This window comes from Ranitomeya imitator, unplaced genomic scaffold, assembly GCF_032444005.1.
Source record: "Ranitomeya imitator isolate aRanImi1 unplaced genomic scaffold, aRanImi1.pri SCAFFOLD_172, whole genome shotgun sequence".
NCBI classification, from domain to species: Eukaryota; Metazoa; Chordata; class Amphibia; order Anura; family Dendrobatidae; genus Ranitomeya; species Ranitomeya imitator.
The window spans coordinates 248567-271518 of record NW_027193951.1 but is presented as its reverse complement, the minus strand read 5'-3'; the positions used below and the strand labels follow the sequence as shown (position 1 = coordinate 271518).

The following is a 22952-nucleotide window of genomic DNA, read 5'->3' as shown; positions in this document are numbered from 1 at the left end:
CTCCGCTCCGCACACATTACACACACGGCTCCGCTCCGCACACATTACACACACGGCTCCGCTCCGCACACATTACACACACGGCTCCGCTCCGCACACATTACACACACGGCTCCGCTCCGCACACATTACACACACGGCTCCGCTCCGCACACATTACACACACGGCTCCGCTCCGCACACATTACACACACGGCTCCGCTCCGCACACATTACACACACGGCTCCGCTCCGCTCACATTACACACACGGCTCCGCTCCGCACACATTACACACACGGCTCCGCTCCGCACACATTACACACACGGCTCCGCTCCGCACACATTACACACACGGCTCCGCACACATTACACACACGGCTCCGCTCCGCACACATTACACACACGGCTCCGCTCACATTACACACACGGCTCCGCACACATTACACACACGGCTCCGCTCCGCTCACATTACACACGGCTCCGCTCCGCACACATTACACACACGGCTCCGCTCCGCTCACATTACACACGGCTCCGCTCCGCACACATTACACACACGGCTCCGCTCCGCTCACATTACACACACGGCTCCGCACACATTACACACACGGCTCCGCTCCGCACACATTACACACACGGCTCCGCTCCGCACACATTACACACACGGCTCTGCTCCGCACACATTACACACACGGCTCCGCTCCGCACACATTACACACACGGCTCCGCTCCGCACACATTACACACACGGCTCCGCTCCGCACACATTACACACACGGCTCCGCTCCGCACACATTACACACACGGCTCCGCTCCGCACACATTACACACACGGCTCCGCTCCGCACACATTACACACACGGCTCCGCTCCGCACACATTACACACACGGCTCCGCTCCGCACACATTACACACACGGCTCCGCTCCGCACACATTACACACACGGCTCCGCTCCGCACACATTACACACACGGCTCCGCTCCGCTCACATTACACACACGGCTCCGCTCCGCACACATTACACACACGGCTCCGCTCCGCACACATTACACACACGGCTCCGCTCCGCTCACATTACACACACGGCTCCGCTCCGCACACATTACACACACGGCTCCGCTCCGCACACATTACACACACGGCTCCGCTCCGCTCACATTACACACACGGCTCCGCTCCGCACACATTACACACACGGCTCCGCTCCGCACACATTACACACACGGCTCCGCTCCGCTCACATTACACACACGGCTCCGCTCCGCACACATTACACACACGGCTCCGCTCCGCACACATTACACACACGGCTCCGCTCCGCACACATTACACACACGGCTCCGCTCCGCACACATTACACACACGGCTCCGCTCCGCTCCGCACACATTACACACACGGCTCCGCTCCGCTCACATTACACACACGGCTCCGCTCCGCACACATTACACACACGGCTCCGCTCCGCACACATTACACACACGGCTCCGCTCCGCTCACATTACACACACGGCTCCGCTCCGCACACATTACACACACGGCTCCGCACACATTACACACACGGCTCCGCTCCGCTCACATTACACACGGCTCCGCTCCGCACACATTACACACACGGCTCCGCTCCGCACACATTACACACACGGCTCCGCTCCGCTCACATTACACACACGGCTCCGCTCCGCACACATTACACACACGGCTCCGCTCCGCACACATTACACACACGGCTCCGCTCCGCACACATTACACACACGGCTCCGCTCCGCACACATTACACACACGGCTCCGCTCCGCTCACATTACACACACGGCTCCGCTCCGCACACATTACACACACGGCTCCGCTCCGCACACATTACACACACGGCTCCGCTCCGCTCACATTACACACACGGCTCCGCTCCGCACACATTACACACACGGCTCCGCTCCGCACACATTACACACACGGCTCCGCTCCGCTCACATTACACACACGGCTCCGCTCCGCACACATTACACACACGGCTCCGCTCCGCTCACATTACACACACGGCTCCGCACACATTACACACACGGCTCCGCTCCGCTCACATTACACACACGGCTCCGCTCCGCACACATTACACACACGGCTCCGCTCCGCACACATTACACACACGGCTCCGCTCCGCACACATTACACACACGGCTCCGCTCCGCTCACATTACACACACGGCTCCGCTCCGCACACATTACACACACGGCTCCGCTCCGCACACATTACACACACGGCTCCGCTCCGCTCACATTACACACACGGCTCCGCTCCGCACACATTACACACACGGCTCCGCTCCGCACACATTACACACACGGCTCCGCTCCGCTCACATTACACACACGGCTCCGCTCCGCACACATTACACACACGGCTCTGCTCCATCCTCCTCTATGATACTAGACATCATCCAGCACAGCAGAGTCCTGCAGACACAGAGAACCCTGGAGCTCCGCCCCTGATCATGTGACTCCTCCATGTGGCTGATCACATGACTGTGACATCATACAGGTCCTGTACACACATAGCAGTGCTGCTCTGCAGATGGAGGTAGGTGTGTGTGTGTTTCTGTCTCTCTTATATGGCGCCACCATATTCCTCAGCGCTGTACAGATATGGTCACAATCTAATTCCCCATCAGTCTCTGGAGTCCAGGAGGAAACTTGAGCAAACATGGGGAGAACAGACTTCCTGCAGATGTTCTCCTCTTATTAATGGAGATGATTAACCCTTTATGCTGCTGGTTTGGGGTTGATGATGATGATGATGGGAAGAGTTGTAGTTATGATTAGTAATGAGCGAATTTGCTCGGGTCACTGCTTATTCGGCAAACTATAGCACCTACCAAATAATCTGCATCAGGAACCCGGATACCTGGAGTGCCCCGATAATCAGCTGTCCGGCTCTGCAGCTGCAGGTGTCACGGCCTGTTTGTTGGCTCTCCATGCATGTGCCGTGACAGTGACAAAGCCGCGACACATGCAGCTGCAACGCCGGACAGCTCATTACACTGTGTTACCAAGGTTTTGTCTCTTGGACAATTTTGAGTGTTCCTGATAGATTTTTTCATGCTGATTTCAGAAATGACTTTAGATTTTTCCTATCACGTAAGGTTTTTGAGAAATGCTACAAAACATAATATTCTGTTATAATTCTAAAAACTCACATATGAACTTTTTCTGAAACAGTATACTGTATTCTGAATTTTCTACTGAAATAACATAAATCGCCGATCTACACATATGCAAGCACTTTATATGCGAATTTCGCGCAGGCTAAGTGAAGCATTCGGGCAGGGGAGGAATCAAAAGACAATACTGACATTACAGCAAGAGATCACAGAGGATTAATCTTCCTCTCGTTGATCCAGCAAAAATATTTCTCCCTCCTTTGCATATTAAACTTGGGCTTAAGGAGGTGAGGTCAGGTGCGGATAGGTAGATCTGCATGTCATCGGCGTAGAGATGATACTGCATACCGTGGGATTCTATGAGCTGTCCCAGGCCGAAGGTGTAGATGGAGAAGAGCAGGGGTCCTAGAACAGAGCCTTCAGGAACACCGACAGACAAGGGGCGAGGTGAGGAGGTGGTGTGGGGGAGGGAGACACTGAATGTTCGGTCTGTCAGATATGACGAGATCCAGTATACGGCCAAGTTTGTGATGCCAAGAGATGAGAGGATCTGTAGCAGAAGGGAATGGTCCACAGTGTCAAAGGCAGAAGACAAGAAAAAAGACAGCTGACAGCACATCAGAAAAAAAGATGCACGCTCCAAGTCCACAGACCCAATTGGACGTAGTAACTCCTAAGTAAAATATGGAACAGCATCCAGTCCAGGTGAAAGATTGGAAAAAACTTTATTCCGCCATCATACAATGTTTTGACCAAAACTTACTTGATAAAGACCATTTGGTCAAAACATTGTATGATGGCGGAATAAAGTTTTTTTCCAATCTTTCACCTGGACTGGATGCTGTTCCATATTTTACTTTAAAAGCAGAAGACAAGTCCAGGAGAAGGAGGACAGAATAGTGTCGCTTGCTCTTGGCAGTTAGTAGGTCATTGGTGACTTTAGTTAGGGCAGTTTCAGTTGATGGGGTTGGAAGCCAGATTGTAACCGGTCAAAGAGGGAGCAGGAGGAGAGGTGGGAGGACAGTTCAAGATGGACATGCTGTTCCAGTAATTTTGAGGCACAAGGGAGAAGAGATATTGGGCGATAGCTAGACACAGAGGATGGGTCGAGGGAGGGCTTTTTGACGATGGGTGTGATCTTGGCATGTTTGAAGGATGAGGAGAAGACACCTGTTGTGAGTGAGAGGTTGAAGAGGTGTGTTAGGGTTGGGATGAAGACCGTCGCAAGGTTAGGGATGAGGTGGGACGGGAGCGGGTCAAGTGGGCAGGTGGTGAGGTGTGAACTTGACAGGAGGGTGGAGAGCTAATCTTCTGTCATGGTGGAGAAGCTGGTTTTGGAGGAACAGGGTTGAGCAGCTAAGAGGGGCGTTGGGCACTGTGGGCCAAAGCTTTCTCTGATAGTATCGATCTTTTGTTTAAAGAAAGAGGCAAAGTCTTCGGCAGAAATGAGAGGGGAGGTGTTATGAGTGCAATCCAGTGACACAGTGTACCAGCGATCAGAGCACATACAGTGATCTGACAATAACCCAAAAACAATAGAACGAGCTCTGAGACGTGGAATCTCTGTAGACCGCAATACCTGAACCTATCCTAAACACAACTAAAGGTGGCTGTGGATTGCGCCTGACGCTACCTATGCAACTTGGCACAGCCTGAGAAACTGACTAGCCTGAAGATAGAAAAAACAAGCCTGGCTTGCCTCAGAGAAATACCCCAAAGGAAAAGGCAGCCCCCCACATATAATGACGGTGAGTAAGATGAAAAGACAAAACGTAGGGATGAAATAGATTCAGCAAAGTGAGGCCCGATATTCTAGACAGAGCGAGGATAGCAAAGAGAACTTTGCAGTCTACAAAAAACCCTAAAGCAAAAACCACGCAAAGGGGGCAAAAAGACCCACCATGCCGAACTAACGGCACAGCGGAACACCCTTTGCGTCCCAGAGCTTCCAGCAAAACCAATAGACAAGCTGGACAGAAAATATAGCAACAAAAAGCAAAGAAGCACTTATCTAAGCAGAGCAGCAGGCCACAGGAAAGATCCAGAAGCTCAGATCCAACACTGGAACATTGACAAGGAGCAAGGAAAACAGAATCAGGTGGAGTTAAATAACGAAGCAGCCAACGAGCTCACCAGAACACCCGAGGGAGGAAGCTCAGAAGCTGCAGTACCACTTGTGACCACAGGAGTGAATTCAGCCACAGAATTCACAACAGGGAGGGAGAGGGTGCGGGGGGACAAAGTAGAGAATTGAAAGTGTTGAAAAGCTGTTTAAGGTTGTGAGGCAGAGAGGATATGAGAGATGAGAAGTTTCTTTTGGGACTGCATGTATGCAGTGAAGTGGTCGGCAGAGCGGGATCGCTTCCATCTCCGCTCAGCGATCCTGGAAGCCCGTCTCAGTTCTTTGGTCAGGTTGGTCAGCCAGGGCTGCCTGTTGAGTGTACGAGTTTTGCTATGCATGAGCGAGACGGCTGAATGGAGTGTTGCTATTATTGTGGTGTTATAAAAAGTGGCAGCAGCATCTGTGTCATGAAGGGAGGCTATGTCTGTAAGAGGGAGAAGGGAGTGATTGTAAATTGAGGTGTTTGAGAATTCTGCGAGGGTGAGTGAGTTTGTGGAGTGGGGGTTGCGCACTAGGAGAGGAGAGGAAAGAGAGTGTCAGTAGGTTGTAGTCAGACAGGGGGAGAGGTGAGTTAGTGAGATTAGTAAGTGAGCAGAGGTGGGTGAAGATGAGGTCCAGCGTGGGGCCATCTTTGTGAGTGGCCTCAGAGGACCATTGAGTGAGGCCAAAGGAGGTATTAAGCGATAAAAGTTTAGAGGCAGCTGAAGTGGAAGTGTCAGTGGGGATATTGAAGTCACCCATGATGATAGTGGGGATGTCAGTAGAGAGGAAATGAAGTAGCCAGGTGGTGAGGTAGTCAAGAAAGGTGGAGATGGCTAGTTCCGGGGGGCAGTAGATGACAGACAGCTGGAGGTTGAAGGGGGAATAGATGCGGACGGAGTGTGCATTGAACGAGGGAAGAGTAGCGTAGGGTGGTAGCGGGATTGGAGTAAAGGAGCAGGTGTCGGACAGGAGCAAGCCAACCCCTCCACCACGTTTGTGCTGGGGTGAGGGGTGTGAGAGGTGGAATCCGCCATAGGAAAGCGCAGCTGGAGAGCCTGAGTCAGAGGGGGTGAGCCAGGTTTCAGTGATGCCAAGGAAGGAGAGTTTGTTGGTGATGAAGAGGTCATGGATAAATGGCAGTTTGTTGCAGACAGAGCGTGCTTTCCATAGTGCTCCAGGTAGGGGGACCGGGGGAGTGGGGGCAGGATGAATGGGTATGAGGTTATCATGGATGGGAAAACGTGCAGAGGATCATGGCAGGGGGTTAGAAATGAGTGTGGGGATGTGTTGAGGAGGGCTGGGATTTGGGGATAGATCACCAGAGATGAGGAGTAGCAGACAGAGCGTTAGAAGGTGGGAGCAGGATAGGACATGATGCCGTGTGTGTCTGGTGAAAAAGGATTGTATGTGGAGGAACAGTTGTGAGGAGAAGGTAAGATGACTGGGGAGGATGGAGGGAGAAATGACTAGTTCTTTACTAGGTGGAGGGATTGCAGGAGCTTGTAAGAAGGAAAGTAGTATGGGAGTCGAAGAGAAAAGAAACCGAAACATTGTAGTGGTTTGGTATTCTGTTACCTTCCAGTGAATTCCAGTCCAATTCAGTCTAATTCAAAGTAATTAAAAATATCTAATTTGAAAGATGGAATTTGGAAGATGCATGGATTAGACTACGTCTGGAGCAGACTCCTGCATCTGAATATATGTGCTGGTAAGAGGAATCAGCTGTGAGTGCCAGAACACATGTTCAGAGTTGAACAAAAGCTCATAAAAGGGGAGAGGGGTTAGACTGACCGCTCAGAGGTATGCATGGAAGACACCGGAGAAGTGAAATACATTATGGAGCAAAAGTAAAGGGTGAGCAGTGCATACCAGAGAAAAAAATGCAGTTCAGATACACATTCAGAATCTAGGCAGAGCTGGGGACATTCAGTGCATATCTGTGGGAAGAGGAGAACAGCTTGGTTAGATGGGACAGATGATAATGATGATATTGTAGCAATGATGAGTGGCCAATTGCATTCTAGAATTCAGTCTAATTCAAAGTAATTAAAAATATGTAATTTGAAAGATGGAATTTGAAAGATGCATGGATCAGACTACGTCTGGAGCAGACTCCATGGCTACATGTATGTAGTGCCTCGGACATCATAATGTAGACTATAAATTTAAAAAAATTGACTGTTACATCCAAACATAAAGTAAGTGTGAACAGGTGCTGCTAACCTAGAGTCACCAACTCATATACACTCAAACAAAAAATATGGCATTGTTTAGCTCCTGGAAAGGAGAAAGGCTTTAACGTGGCTTCCAGGTACACATGAATTGCGCTAAGCTTTCTCGATCTTTCTGTCACGCTGTTAACGGCGATAAAGGGGCAGGACGGTGTACTGGGACCCGTACCTGTCCCTGCCACTATAATGGGGCCCTGTCTTTCCCTTATCTCAGGGGTACCTATGATGCTTAGGAGACCTGAGCCGCCAGCGTATCCCTGTCTCCTGTGCAAACCCTATCAGTGGCCCCCTCTCCCCCCAAGGGAGGTGGACTGCACCAGTGTAACAATACAACAAATAACAGGGTATACAGACAAGGTAACTAAAAGTCTCTAACTCACCAAATGCTCACACAACCACAGAGGGTAACACAGAGAAGGGAAGAGAAGAAAAAAACTAGGAAGGAAAACAGGTTTAACATGCAACCAAAACAGCAGACACCAATCTCTGTAAATAAACCTCCAACTCCAACACTAAAATCCTTCAACCTCCAAGCCAGGCAGCAGAACTGATCACTGACACTAGCTGAAGTCAGGACTGGGTCTATATAGAGGATCAGATTACAAAATCCACTTCAGCTGAGAGACCCAGCTCTGAGCAACTCAGCAATAAGGTTAACTCCTGCACTGCTGGCACAAAGCAGCCAGGTCAGAATACAGGAGAAGAGCTTCTGTTTACTGTGTGAACGAGGCCCAGAGCGCTGCGGTTCTCTGGAACCTCTCTGTCACGGAAGTCCCGTGACACTTTCATATTTCTAATGCAGTAATGCAATTCAATTTTTATATTTCATATTTACATGCTATAGCGCTGCAGAGTGCTGCCTTTTTGTTTGTTTCATTATAATGTAGACTATAAACTGTTGTTTCTTAAAAACCTTACGTGATACAGACTTATGGAGCACATATTTGTATTTAGCATATCAAAATCTATAAGATACAATAAAATTCTCCCAGGGGACAAGAACTTCCCAGAAATTTATTGCGCAGTGTATCGGGAGCGCTCCAGGTATCGGTGTCCCTGGACTCTCCTGCATCTTCTAGCCATCGGCATTGCATCCGCCGAGATCTGCCGGCCAGGGTTAGGGCTGTGTTAGGGGTGGATTAAGAATTGGGGGTTTCCACTGTTTAGGTACATCAGGGGGTCTCCAAACGTGACATGGTGCCCGCCATTGATTCCAGCTAATTTTGCGTTCAAACAGTTAAACGGTGCTCCCTCCGTTCTGAGCCCTGCCATGAGTCCAAACAGTGGCTTTCCCCCTATACAGGTCCTTCTCAAAAAATTAGCATATAGTGTTAAATTTCATTATTTACCATAATGTAATGATTACAATTAAACTTTCATATATTATAGATTCATTATCCACCAACTGAAATTTGTCAGGTCTTTTATTGTTTTAATACTGATGATTTTGGCATACAACTCCTGATAACCCAAAAAACCTGTCTCAATAAATTAGCATATTTCACCCATCCAATCAAATAAAAGTGTTTTTTAATAACAAACAAAAAAACCATCAAATAATAATGTTCAGTTATGCACTCAATACTTGGTCGGGAATCCTTTGGCAGAAATGACTGCTTCAATGCGGCGTGGCATGGAGGCAATCAGCCTGTGACACTGCTGAGATGTTATGGAGGCCCAGGATGCTTCAATAGCGGCCTTAAGCTCAACCAGAGTGTTGGGTCTTGCGTCTCTCAACTTTCTCTTCACAATATCCCACAGATTCTCTATGGGGTTCAGGTCAGGAGAGTTGGCAGGCCAATTGAGCACAGTAATACCATGGTCAGTAAACCATTTACCAGTGGTTTTGGCACTGTGAGCAGGTGCCAGGTCGTGCTGAAAAAATGAAATCTTCATCACCATAAAGCATTGACCCTGCCCTTGATGAAACACAGTGGACCAACACCAGCAGCTGACATGGCACCCCACACCATCACTGACTGTGGGTACTTGACACTGGACTTCAGGCATTTTGGCATTTCCTTCTCCCCAGTCTTCCTCCAGACTCTGGCACCTTGATTTCCGAATGACATGCAAAATTTGCTTTCATCAGAAAAAAGTACTTGGGACCACTTAGCAACAGTCCAGTGCTGCTTCTCTGTAGCCCAGGTCAGGCGCTTCTGCCGCTGTTTATGGTTCAAAAGTGGCTTTACCTGGGGAATGCGGCACCTGTAGCCCATTTCCTGCACACGCCTGTGCACGGTGGCTCTGGATGTTTCCACACCAGACTCAGTCCACTGCTTCCTCAGGTTCCCCAAGGTCTGGAATCGGTCCTTCTCCACAATCTTCCTCAGGGTCCGGTCTCCTCTTCTCGTTGTACAGCGTTTTCTGCCACATTGTTTCCTTCCAACAGACTTACCATTGAGGTGCCTTGATACAGCACTCTGGGAACAGCCTATTTGTTGAGAAATTTCTTTCTGGGTCTTACCCTCTTGCTTGAGGGTGTCAATGATGGCCTTCTTGACATCTGTCAGGTCGCTAGTCTTACCCATGATGGGGGTTTTGAGTAATGAACCAGGCAGGGAGTTTATATAAGCCTCAGGTATCTTTTGCATGTGTTTAGAGTTAATTAGTTGATTCAGAAGATTAGGGTAATAGGTCGTTTAGAGAACCTTTTCTTGATATGCTAATTTATTGAGACAGGTTTTTTGGGTTATCAGGAGTTGTATGCCAAAATCATCAGTATTAAAACAATAAAAGACCTGACAAATTTCAGTTGGTGGATAATGAATCTATAATATATGAAAGTTTAATTGTAATCATTACATTATGGTTAATAATGAAATTTAACACTATATGCTAATTTTTTGAGAAGGACCTGTATACGGGGTATCTTCGTACTCAGGAGAAATTGCACAACAAATTTTATGGTCCATTTTCTCCTGATACCCTTGTGAAAATAAAAAAGTTTGGTTCCAAGTAAATTTTTTCGTGAAAAAAGTAAATGATTTCTCGTGTAGCACCGGAAGGGTTAATAAACTTCTTGAATGTGGTTTTGCGCACCTTGAGGGGTGCAGTTTTTAAAATGGTGTCACTTTTGGGTATTTTCTGTCATATGGACCCCCCAAACTCACTTCAAATGTGAGGTGGTCCCTAAAAATATGGCTTTGTAAATTTTGTTGGAAAAATGAGAAATCGCTGGTCAAATTTTAACCCTTATAACTTCCCAACAAAAAAAATTGTGCTGATGTAAAGTAGACAAGAGGTAAATGTTATTTATTAACTATTTTGTGTGATATGACTCTCTAAGGGCACAAAAATTAAAAGTTTGGAAATTGCTAGATTTTCAAAATTTTTGCCAAATTTCCTTTTTCCAGGACGTCCCTGCTGACAGCACTCTGGAGGTCGTCCTCCTCCTCCTTACAGGGACAGGAAGCACACGAGGTTAAAAAAAAACCTCCCCACCCCAATTAGTAACATAGTAACACAGTTATTAAGGTTGAAGGAAGACTATAAGTCCATCTAATTCAACCCATAGCCTAACCTAACATGCCCTAACATGTTGATCCAGAGGACGGCAAAAAAACCCATGTGGCAAAGAGTAAGCTCCACATTGGGGAAAAAAAAATCCTTCCCAACTCCACATTCAGCAATCAGACTAGTTCCCTGGATCAACGTCCTATCAAGGAATCTAGTATATATAACCTGTAACATTATACTTTTCCAGAAAGGTATCCAGTCCCCTCTTAAATTTTAGTAATGAATCACTCATTACAACATCATACGGCAGAGAGTTCACAGTCTCACTGATCTTACAGTAAAGAATCCGCGTCTGTTATTATGCTTAAACCTTCTTTCCTCCAGATGTAGAGGATGCCCCCTTGTCCCTGCCTCCGGTCTATGATTAAAAAGATCATCAGAAAGGTCTTTGTACTGTCCCCTCATACATTTATACATTAAAATAAGATCACCGCTTAGCTTTCGTTTTTCCAAACTAAATAGCCCCAAGTGTAATAATCTATATGGTATTGCAGACCCCCCAGTCCTCTAATAACCTTGGTCGCTCTTCTCTGCAGTGTTTTTCCTGTCCCTGTATGGAGGGACGCACAAGAGGAAGTTCTGCTTACCGGAGGGCCCAGGATGATTGTGTGCCTGGTCCAATCCTTCCCTCTGTCAAGTAGCCCGGGGCTGACACTCTCCTGGGCGGGAATCCCTCAGTTGCAGAGACCAGTGAGTTGACCAGACTCCTGGGCAGAGCCACTTCCTCCCGCAGTGGAGGCTCTCGGTTCCGACGCCGGCCGGCATGCCAACACTAACATCGGAAGTCACACGAGGAGAAGGCCGACGCACTTCCGGTGACGTCAGAGCAGGTGCCAGAGGTAAGAGGTCGGTGTGCGTTCCAGAGGGGAATGCAGAAATCAGCGAGACAGGTAGAGGTGCCTTCCCTGAATCTCGTGGGGCACAAAGCAGCAGCATACCATGGAGGATCCGGGCATGACTGAGCAGGATGGGGAAAATGAGATGTGCGCAATCTGCTGTCCCTGAACACGGCCTTTGACTATTCCCTCACTTGCGCCGTGCAGGAAAAAGGATCCCCAGCTAAGCCCCTGCCTGTACCCAAACGACCTCGGAAAGCCTTTTGCAAAGTCCAGGAGATGTCCTATATGCCACATAAAGCTCTTTGACATATATAACAGGACCTTCTGAGACACCTGCACGGCCAGGATCATGAGGGAAGAACAGCCATTCCTTCTATCTGAGATGAGGTCCCTGGCTTCTATGTCCACTCTTTCTCGGTCGCAGCCTCCCAGCCAAGACCCAGGTGTTAAGAGAGCTAGGTGGGAGATGGAACTAAGCTCGGATGAGGATTCCTATTTCCCGGGGTCGGACCAGGAGGATGAGGGCGAAGTGTTATCAGGAGTCAGGAGCGAGGAAGAAGATATCTGTTTCTGTCCGACGATACAGATGAGCTAGTCCAAGCTTTCAGGGACACAATGCAGGTGGAAGAGGTCCCAAAGCCACAGTCCAGACAGGACAATGTTTGGGGGTCTCAGAGCGCAAAAGCAACGCGTGTTCCCAGTGAATGATCACATTTGGGCCATAGTTCTGGAAGAGTGGGAAGATGCTGAGAAGCGCCTTCTGGTATCTCGGGACTTTAGGAGACGTCTTCCATTTGATCCTGAGGATACTAAGATGTGAAAAGAAATTCCCAAGACTGACGTGCTTGTAGCTAAGGTTGCCAAAAAGACATCCATCCCTTTTGAAAACTCGTCCAGCTTAAAGGACCCTATGGACAGAAAGGCGGATAGCTTCCATAAACAAGCTTGGGAATCGTCAGCGGCTTTAATTAAGACAAATATAGCCGCTAATTCAGTTGCCAGGTCTATGTTTTTGTGGATAGGGCAACTGGAGGAGAATCTAACTAATAAGACGCCGAGGGAGAATATCTTAACTTCCCTTCCCCTGATGCAGTCAGCTATGGCATTTTTGGCAGAAGCGTCTGCTGGATCTGTAAGATTCTCTGCCAGAAAAAGCTCTCTTTCCATTGCGGCCCATAGAACTACTTGGTTAAAAACCTGGTCGGGGGACGGTGCTTTGGGAAATAAGCTTTGCTCCATTCCTTTTTCAGGGTTGAGAGTGTTTGGTCCCACATTAGATGACATTCTAAAGAAGGCCGCTGATAAAAGGAAGGGAGGGGGCTCATGAAGGTTCGTGTTTCCATCAGATCCGCAATGCGAGTCTTGGGCCTCATGACGTCCTGTATCCCCTGTGTCTGTTGGGCACAGTCTCACTCAAGAGCCTTGCAGAGGGAAGTCCTGTCAGCCTGGGATCGTCATCAGTCCTCCATCAACAAGAAAATATCCTTATCCACGGCAGGAAACAAGTCTCTATTTTGGTGGATTCAGCCTTGAAATCTAAAGGTGGGCATTCATTCCTTGGATCACTTCTCCATGTGTGGCAATTACCACAAATGACAGCAAGTGGGGATGGGGAGCGCTCCTGGAAGGGAGAATTCTCCAGGGAAAGTGGCTGTCGGACATACGATCGAGGTCTTCCAACTACAGAGAACTCTTTGCTGTGTGGGAAGCCCTAAGATGAAATCGAGCACTGTTAAGGTGCCAGCACATCAAGATTCTGTCGGACAATGTGACGGCAGTTTCCTTCCTGCACCACCAGGGAGGACCCAGATATCGAATGCCCCAGGATCTGGCAAAGGTGATTTTTTTCCTGGGCAGAAAATACAGTCCTATCAGTGACAGCAGTCCATCTCGAGGGGTCTCAGAATGTCGTGGCGGACTACTTGCGCAGACGGAAGGTCTGGTCAAAGAAATGGGAGCTAAACGAGGTGTTCCAGTACTTGTGTCATCTCTGGGGGAGGTCTCGGATAGATCTCTTCGCGACCAGAAAAAATGCAAAGACGAACAGATTTTACTTGTTGAACCCTTCGGACAACCCAGTAGGCATCAATGCTCTAAGTCAGAGATGGGGATGGTTCCTCTCCTACGCTTTTCCCCCAGTAGTACTCATTCTTCTCAGGAAGATACAGGAGGATCAAGCGAGGGTGCTTCTGATTGCCCCATACTGGCTAGGAAGATGTTGGTTTCCTCTACTGAGGATTATGGCAGTAGAAGGACCAGTACTGCTTCCACAGAGAAAAGATCTCATCCACCAAGGTCCAGTCTTCCATCAGGATCCGGAGAGGCTTCATCTTTCGGCTTAGATCCTGAGCGGGACATCCTGAGAGCTCGGGGGGCTGTCGGACCAGGTAATAACCACGATCCAGGCCAGCAGGAAGCCAGCTACTTCTGCGATATACTATAAGATCTTGAGAAAGTTCTGTCTGGAGGGTGGCAGGTCCGACTTGATTGCAGGGACACCAAATATCCCAAGCGTCTTGGACTTTCTTCAGGCAGGTTTTAATAAGGGCCTTAGACCTAGTACCTTAAAAGTCCAGATATTGGCATTAAGCACCTTCTTTAACTACTCCTTGGCCTCTCACCCATGGGTAATAAGGTTCGTCACGGCAATTCAGCGTTTGTGCCCCACAATCAGGCGGTCAGTTCTTCCTTGGGATCTTAATTTGGTCCTTATGTCCCTATGTTCGAATCCTTTCGTCCCGGGGAAAAGGATGTCTATGTCACATCGAACCATGAAAACAGAATTTTTAGTAGCTATTACTACAGCAAATCATACTGTATATGCGAGATTCAGGCCTTGTCCGTACGGGACCCATATCTTCGAATTTGGGATCATCGCATAATCCTGAAATTAGACCCCGCTTTTATACCAAAAGTAGCTTCGTACCAAAATTTAAACCAAGAGATTGCTCTACCCTTATTCTGTGAAAATCCCTCAAATGAGAAGGAGCGGGCCCTGCACACGTTAGATGTCAGACAGGCTGTCATTGATTACATTGAAGCCACTCATAGTTGGAGGCAGGACCATAATTTGTTCGTCTTGTTTGGGAGGGGGGAAATAGAGGGAAGAAGGCCTCTAAGGCCACCATCACAAGGTGGTTAACTTCTGTAACTTCCCTAGCGTATCACTCAGAAGGCATCAGCCCTCCTGAGGGCTTAAAAGCCCATTTAACTAGAGCGGTATCAACCTCTTGGGCTGAGAGGGCGGGGGGCATCAGTAGACCAAATTTGTAAGGCCGCAACCTGGACCAGGCTGGATACGTTTTGCCGACATTACAAATTAGACGTATTGTCTAGCCAACAGACTGCCTTTGGGAGAAAGGTTCTCCAGGCAGTAATCCCACCCTGAAGAGGGACTTTGGTATTCTCCAGGGTGCTGTCAGGAGGGGCATCCTGTAAAACAGGTATTAGACCTACCGGTAATTATGTTTCGAGGAGTCCATCCTGACAGCACGGTTAGTTCCGTCCCTGATTATGTTATATGTGGCAAGGTGTGGTACTTGTTAAAACACTGAGGGAATTGGGGTGGGGAGGGCCTTTTAACCTATTGTGTGCTTCCTGTCCCTGTAAGGAGGAGGAGTACGACCTCCAGGGTGCTGTCAGGATGGTCTCCTGGAACCATAATTACCGGTAGGTCTAATACCTATTTTTTCATAAATAAACACAAGTAATATCGAAGAAATGTTACCACTAAAATGAAGTACAATATGTCACGATAAAAACAATCTCAGAATCGGTGGAATAAGTTGAAGTGTTCCAGAGTTTTAACCTCATAAACTGTCAGTGGTTAGAATTGTAAAAATTGGCCTGGTCATTAAGTACCAAATTGGCTCTGTCACTAAGGGGTTAAACATGTTTCCTTTGTTTACTATGTTGTTTACATAATTTATTTCCTTTCAGGATCTTATAAAGAATCCTCTGCTGATAACGTCTCTGTGAGAATCTTCCTGATTAATGTGTCAGGGATGAATAAGGACAGAGGCAAAATGGCAGAGAGGATAATAAACCTCACCCTGGAGATCATCTTCCATCTTACGGGAGAGGTGAGAGGCTCTGATGTCATCACATGACCTCATTATCTATGGGAATAACAGGGGATATGACTGGAGAGGTAATGGTCTCTGGAGATGTCTGTAGTGATATTATTAATGTCTCCACACTCAGGATTACACAGTAGTGAAGATCTCTAGTGATCGCTGTCAGGCCCCTGTGTCTGAAGGACGGGGAGGAACCCTGAGCCCAATCTTGGGGCCTCCACCTCACCCCCGGATACATGAGGACATCAATGATCAGAAGATCCTAGAACTCACCAACAAGATGATTGAGCTGCTGACTGGAGAGGTGACGCTGCTGGGAATGCTGGGACATTATACAGGACAGCACTGGAGGATTCTGGGTGATGACGGTATCATTGTGTGTGTCAGGTTCCTATAAGGTGTCAGGACGTCACCGTCTATTTCTCCATGGAGGAGTGGGAGTATCTAGAAGGACACAAGGATCGGTACCAGGAGGTGATGATGGAGGAGCATCAGCCCCGCACATCACCAGGTAATAGACATGACTAAATACACACGGCCTATAATTCTCTGTATGTAATAATGATGTCAGTCCTGTCTGTGTCTCCTCAGTTCTCTCCAGTAAGAGGACAACCCCAGAGAGATGTCCCGCTCCTCCTCCACAGGACCATCAGGTAGATGGAGATCTCCCTATGATGTGTAGACGGCTGTGACGTCCTTGTGTTCAGTCTTGTTTTCTCCTCCAGTATTATATGTTTTATACTTGTGTAATGAGAGCGGTGGAGATGGCAGGATCACAGCTGACCACAGACATCACATGTCCAGATCTTCTCACCATTAGTCCCGGGGTCTTCTCCAATCATCGGGGACTTTTACAATATTTGTTTTGCAGCTTTTGGATCTGGATAAAGATCTGAACAATATTAATGGTCCAGAGAGAAATATGAGGGGCAATCAGCGGTGTCAAGAGGAGACCCCTAATGTGAGGGACAATAAGCGGTATAAAGAGGAGATCCCGAATGTGAGGGGCGATCAGCGGTGTAAAGAGGAGACCGCTAATGTGAGGGGCGATCAGCCGTGTAAAGAGGAGACCGCTAATGTGAGGGGCGATCAGCGGTGTAAAGAGGAGACCCCTAATGTGAGGGGTGATCAGCGGTGTAAAGAGGAGACCCCTAATGTGAGGGGTGATCAGCGGTGTAAAGAGGAGACCCCTAATGTGAGGGGCGATCAGCGGTGTAAAGAGGAGACCCCTAATGTGAGGGGTGATCAGCGGTGTAAAGAGGAGACCCCTAATGTGAGGGGCGATCAGCGGTGTAAAGAGGAGACCCCTAATGTGAGGGGCGATCAGCGGTGTAAAGAGACCCCTAATATGTGGGGTGATCAGCGGTGTAAAGAGGAGACCCCTAATATGAGGGGCGATCAGCGGTGTAAAGAGGAGACCCCTACAGATCACTGCCCAGGTGAGGGTCTTTAGATGAATATTAACTTTCAGCACAATGTGAATTGATAATGATGTGCTCCTGTTATATGTGAGGTCACAGGTCGAAAAATATTTAGAATTGAGAGTCCTCAGTGGTTGATACCTTTTAATGGCGAACTGAAAAGATGGCAATAAATTGCAGCTTTCGAGACTACACAGGTCTCTTCATCGGGCAAAGACTAAAACAAATTCTGAAGACTCACATATTTATGCACAACATAGTATAGAAAAAAAAAAAACCATGGATAAGCCTGAGGTACAACCGGGTACCTCTAGTGGTTACCTACAATCCAAATCTGGAGGTGCTAAGGGGAGCTGCACGGAAATTACAACCTTTACTGCAAAAAGATGCCCGCTTACAATCCATTTTTCCAGACCCCCCACTACTGTGTTTTAGGCAGCCCCCAAATCTAAGAAGCATCATTGTCAGAAGCTCCCTGTCCTCTCCAACAGCTGCAGGAACCTTTCCTTGCAACCAGAAAAAATGTAAAACCTGTCCATTTATAATGACCACGGACAAGATAAAGATCCCCAATTCACATCAGGACTACAAGATACCAGGTACTTTCAGCTGCGTCACTTCTAATGTGGTGTACCTGATTATATGTACTAAATGTCCAACTGAGGGTCTGTATGTGTGGGAGACAGGGCAGAAACTGAGAACAAGAATGAACTCCCATCGCCATACAATAAGAGAAAAAACGAATGGATCTACCGGTGGCAATACATTTCTGTCTCCCAAATCATAACATTATGGACATGAAATTACTTGTGCTAAAGGGGAACTTCAAATCCCAGAGAGAGAGGAGAATCTGGGAATATAAACTGATGACGACCTTTGACACTCTAAATGCAGGAATGAATGTTTCACACGGATTTATGTCTTTTTACATTATTATTATTTATTTATATAGCACCATTAATTCCATGGTGCTGTACATGAGAAGAGGTTACATCAAAATAAAAATATCACTTACAGTAAACAAACTAACAATGACAGACTGGTACAGAGGGAAGAGGACCCTGCCCTTGCGGGCTTACATTCTACAGGATTATGGAGAGGGAGACAGGAGGTCGAGGGTACATCAACTAAGGAACTTGCCCCTCAGACCATGAAGGGTCATCACAACAGAGTTCCTAATCACAGGACAATAAAACAATCCTTATCTAAGAATTGGCCCAATATTTATGGACGTAACTGTTTATCACCCATGGTAATTCTGCTTCATGTCACCTGGCTTATCCATGGGTTTTTTTTTTCTATACTATGTTGTGCATAAATATGTGATTCTTCAGAATTTGTTTTAGTCTTTGCCTGCTGAAGAGACGTATGTAGTCTCGAAAGCTTGCAATTTATTGCCATCTTTTCAGTTAGCCATTGAAAGGTATCAACCACTGAGGACTCTCAATTCTAAATATTTTTCTATCTACTGGCTAACACGTTAACCAAGATATATTTCTTTCCTAGGTCACAGGTCGTCATTTATAATATGGGTGATAATCTACAGCTGGAGATGAATTATACTTATGTGAGCGGCCGATTTCTTCGACATCTGATGTCAGTTCCGATGACGGAAAAGTATTTGTCCAATTTGGTACTAAGAAAGCATTAGCTCTTAGGCTAGGTTCACAGTGCGTTAGTGCAGTCCTTTAGCGCATACGCTAACGGACTGCGTTAACGCAATGTCCAAAAAGGGATCGCGTTTAGCGTTCGCGCTAGCGCAGATGCCCGATCTGCGCTAGCGAGAACGGACCCAAAAACGCTGCAGACAGCATTCGAGGTCCGTCACAAAATAACAGCACATCGCTAACGCATGCTGGAGTGGTCAATGATCAGCTTCGGGTACAGCAGACAGGTAGTTGCCTGTGTTAGCAACTACATGTCTTTTTTTGTAGAGTTCTAGATAACCTCTTTAAAGAAAAAAATGGTGTTGGAAAGCCGACAGCTGGGGGCTGATGTTTATAGCCTGGAACGGGGGTAATAACCATCAAGCCTCCTAGGCTATTAATGTCAGCTCACAGCTGTATACTTAGCCTTTACTGTTTATTAAAAAAATGAGGCCTCTCTATACTTATTAACCAGGAAAGGTTAGACAGACAGCTGCGGGCTGATATTAATAGGCCAGGAAGGGGCCATGGATATGGGCCCCGTCACGGACTAAAAACCTCAGTTATCAGCAGCCCCAGAAATGGTGCATCCACAAGATGCGCCAATTCTGGTGCTTAGCCTACGCTCTTGCCACTTGCCCTGGTGCAGTGGCAAGTAGGGTAATAGTTTTGGGGTTGATGTCAGCTTTGTATTGGCAGCTGATATCAAGCCCAGGGGTTAGTAATGAGAGAAGTCTGTAAGACAACCCATTACTAACCCCATAGTGAGATTGTAAAAGTCATTTGCATGACTTTAAAGGGCCACTGTCACCCCCCTGCAGCCGTTATAAACTAAAAGAGCCACCTTGTGCAGCAGTAATGCTGCATTCCAACAAGGTGGCTCTTTTAGTTTTGTGTTCAGGTATTCTTAAAATAAAGCGTTTTGAAACTCTGCAGAAATACCTGTCTTTGTCCACGGAGGCAGGTCTGAAGCCTCCTCTGTGAAGTGCCCAACAGCCGTCACTCACATCTTCTGGGGCGATGGTCGCCGCCCCCTGCGCGCTGTTTTCTTTTCAAATCCAACGCCGGCGCTGTGTAAATATTTGTGGGGCAGGCGCAGTAAGCTCTGGCTGTCTGACGTCACAGCCAGGCTTGCAGACTGCGCCTGTGCTGGCAGTGCGGCCACCCACCTCGGGAATCCCTGCCCCGCAATGTGTTATGCATTATGCACAGTGCGGGGCTAGGATTCCTGGGCATGCGCACTGCATGTCTCAGACTCTCACCCACGTCCCCCGCCTTCCAGCCTCTGGCTATTCAGCTGAGCTCATCCTGCCGCCTCCTCCTTCTGCTCATAGCAATTGCCGGGAAAGAAACAACCTACAAAACTTGCCTGCTAGCTGGCTGGAAGGCGGGGGACGTGGGTGAGAGTTGGATTTGAAAAGAAAACAGCGCGCAGGGGGCGGCGACCATCGCCCCAGAAGATGTGAGTGACGGCTGTTGGCCACTTCACAGAGGAGGCTTCAGACCCGCCTCCGTGGACAAAGACAGGTATTTCTGCAGAGTTTCAAAACGCTTTATTGTAATAATACCTGAACACAAAACTAAAAGAGCTACCTTGTTAGAATGCAGCATTACTGCTGCACAAGGTGGCTCTTTTAGTTTATAACGGCTGCAGGGGGGTGACAGTGGCCCTTTAAGACCAGTTTTACTGCATATTTACACCCTCTTGTACATCTGCATACTACATGGACCTTTGTCTCAATATTTTTTGGACTGATTATTAGGAAGTGGCCCTCCTGTATTTTTGCAAATCAAAATTAATATCCCATGGAAGTCTGGATTTGGAATGATACTCGAAATCAAAGCGCAAAATAAATTTACAGGCTGATGCAACATCAGTGGAAATGCCTCAAGGCACGGTAATGATGCTCAGTAGTGTGTGTGGCCTCCATGTGCTTGTATGACCTCCGTACATTGCCTGGGCATGCTCCTGCTGAGTCGGCGGATGCTCCTCAGAGCTTTCCTCCCAGACCTGGAGTAAAGCATTAAACAACTCCTGGACAGTCTGTGATGCAATATGACATTGGTGGATGGAACAAGACATGATGTGCTTGATTGGATTCAGGTCTGGGGAACGGGCAGGCCAGTCCATAGCATTAATGCCTTCATCATGCAGGAACTGCTGACACACTTCGGCCACATGAGGCCTAGGGTTGTCATGCATCAGAAAGAACCCAGGGCCCTGTGCACCTGCATATGGTCTCGCTATGGGTCCTAGGATCTCATCACTGTACCTAATGACAGACATGGTACCTCTGGCTAGCACATGGAGGGCTGTGCGGCCCTAAAAAGAAATGTCTCCCCAAACCATTATTGACCCACTGCAAAACTGATCATGCTGGAGGATGTTGCAGGCAGCCAGAACGTTGTCCACAGCATCTCCAAACTCTTGTCACATCTGCTCAGTGTGAACCTGGTCGATGCTGGATGTAAATATAACACTCACTTGTGGACACCGGACCCTCATGGAGTCTGTTTCTGACAGTTTGAGCAGACACATTGATGTTAGTGGCCTGCTGCAGGTCATTTGCACGGCACTGACACTGCTTCTCTCGTTCCTCCTTGCACAAAGGAGGTGGTGATACTGCTGCTGGATTGTTGCACTCCTACAGCCCCCTCCACATCTTGTGTACTGGCCTGTCTTCTGGTATCTGTTCCATGCTCTGGACACTGTGCTGAGAAACACAGCTACCATTCTTGCCACAGCTCGCATTGATGTGCCATCCTGGATGAGCTGCACTGTCTGAGTAACTTTTTTGGGTTGTAGACACCGCATTATGCTACTGTAAAGTACCTCTAGGGGTGAGAGCAATGACAAAATGCAAACATGACCAAAAAGGATGAGAACAAAGAAATGGTCTGTGGTCACCCCCAGAAACACTCTTATAGGGGTTGTCTTACTAATTGCCTATCATTTCTACCTGTTGTCTGTTCCATTTCCACAACAGCAGGAGAAATTGATTCACAATCAGTGTTGCTTCATAACTGGACATGTTGATTTCACAGAAGCGTGACTTGGAGTTACTGTGTGTTAGCTTGAGTGTTCCCTTTATTTTTTGAACAGTGTATAAATAAATATATACAGTATATATAGCTAAAAAAAATTGTATATGGCAAGTACAAAAGGTAGCTTTCTCCTCAGACACTGCTGTTCAGGTTAGAATATGTTATGTCAGTTCATTTGTGACTGCAGTGCTAGAAACAATGGTGACCACACTGGAGATGTGCACGAAGAAGAGCAGCTTGAAACAAATGTTTAAAAGTCAATCATCGGGGAAAATGTTCAACAATCAACCATGCTCATTACAGTGAGACACTCGCTGAAAGAAATAATGTGGTCAAATTTCAGAGGATTGCTATCCAAGGATGCTGTGCTGTTGCACGATAACATTGATTCCCTGAAAGAAGCCCAAAGCTGATGAAGATTCACATCTTAAGAGGTGAAGACAGCAGTTACTTCCTCGCAGCTCAGTCTAAAATGTTTTAATGAGGAAATACAAAAGCTTCTTAAAGGGAACCTGTCACCCCGTTTTTTCAAGATGAGATAAAAATAGCGTTAAATAGGGGCAGAGCTGTGCGTTGCATTAGTTCGCATCTCGGCTTCTGGAAAATGGCCGCCGTGATCTCCATCTGCGCACACGTGGCATCCCGCGGCCATTTTCCTGAAGCCCCGGGAAGCCGAGCACTACCATCTGCGCACGCGCGGCCTCTGGAAGATGGCAGCCGCCAGCGATAATCTGTTGAATAGCGCAGATCACGCTCTTTTTCTTCAGCTGCGCAGTGGATTCGGCTGTTGGGCATGCGCAAACCACTACGCCACCATGGAAAGATGAGCAAGATCTGGGGGAGAAACAGCGATGTCACCACGCCCATTTGACCAGACCACCTTGATTGACAGGTGAAAACGGCGACTTTGGTAAGGTATTTCGGCAGCATAGGTGGGG

General features: G+C 47.7%; 1 protein-coding gene across 1 annotated transcript in view; it reads left to right on the top strand.

Annotated features, from left to right (window-relative positions):
• The first annotated feature begins 2502 nt into the window (after nucleotides 1-2502).
• LOC138654439 (zinc finger protein 271-like) overlaps nucleotides 2503-22952 on the top strand; it is a 28263-nt gene continuing 7813 nt past the window's right edge. Inside the window, exons 1-6 of the mRNA XM_069743441.1 lie at nucleotides 2503-2553; nucleotides 15766-15908; nucleotides 16030-16206; nucleotides 16290-16413; nucleotides 16494-16555; nucleotides 16774-17341. Of these exons, the coding sequence (XP_069599542.1) occupies nucleotides 15831-15908; nucleotides 16030-16206; nucleotides 16290-16413; nucleotides 16494-16555; nucleotides 16774-17341 (1009 nt within the window). The 5' untranslated portion in view covers nucleotides 2503-2553; nucleotides 15766-15830. The remainder of the gene's footprint in view (nucleotides 2554-15765; nucleotides 15909-16029; nucleotides 16207-16289; nucleotides 16414-16493; nucleotides 16556-16773; nucleotides 17342-22952) is intronic.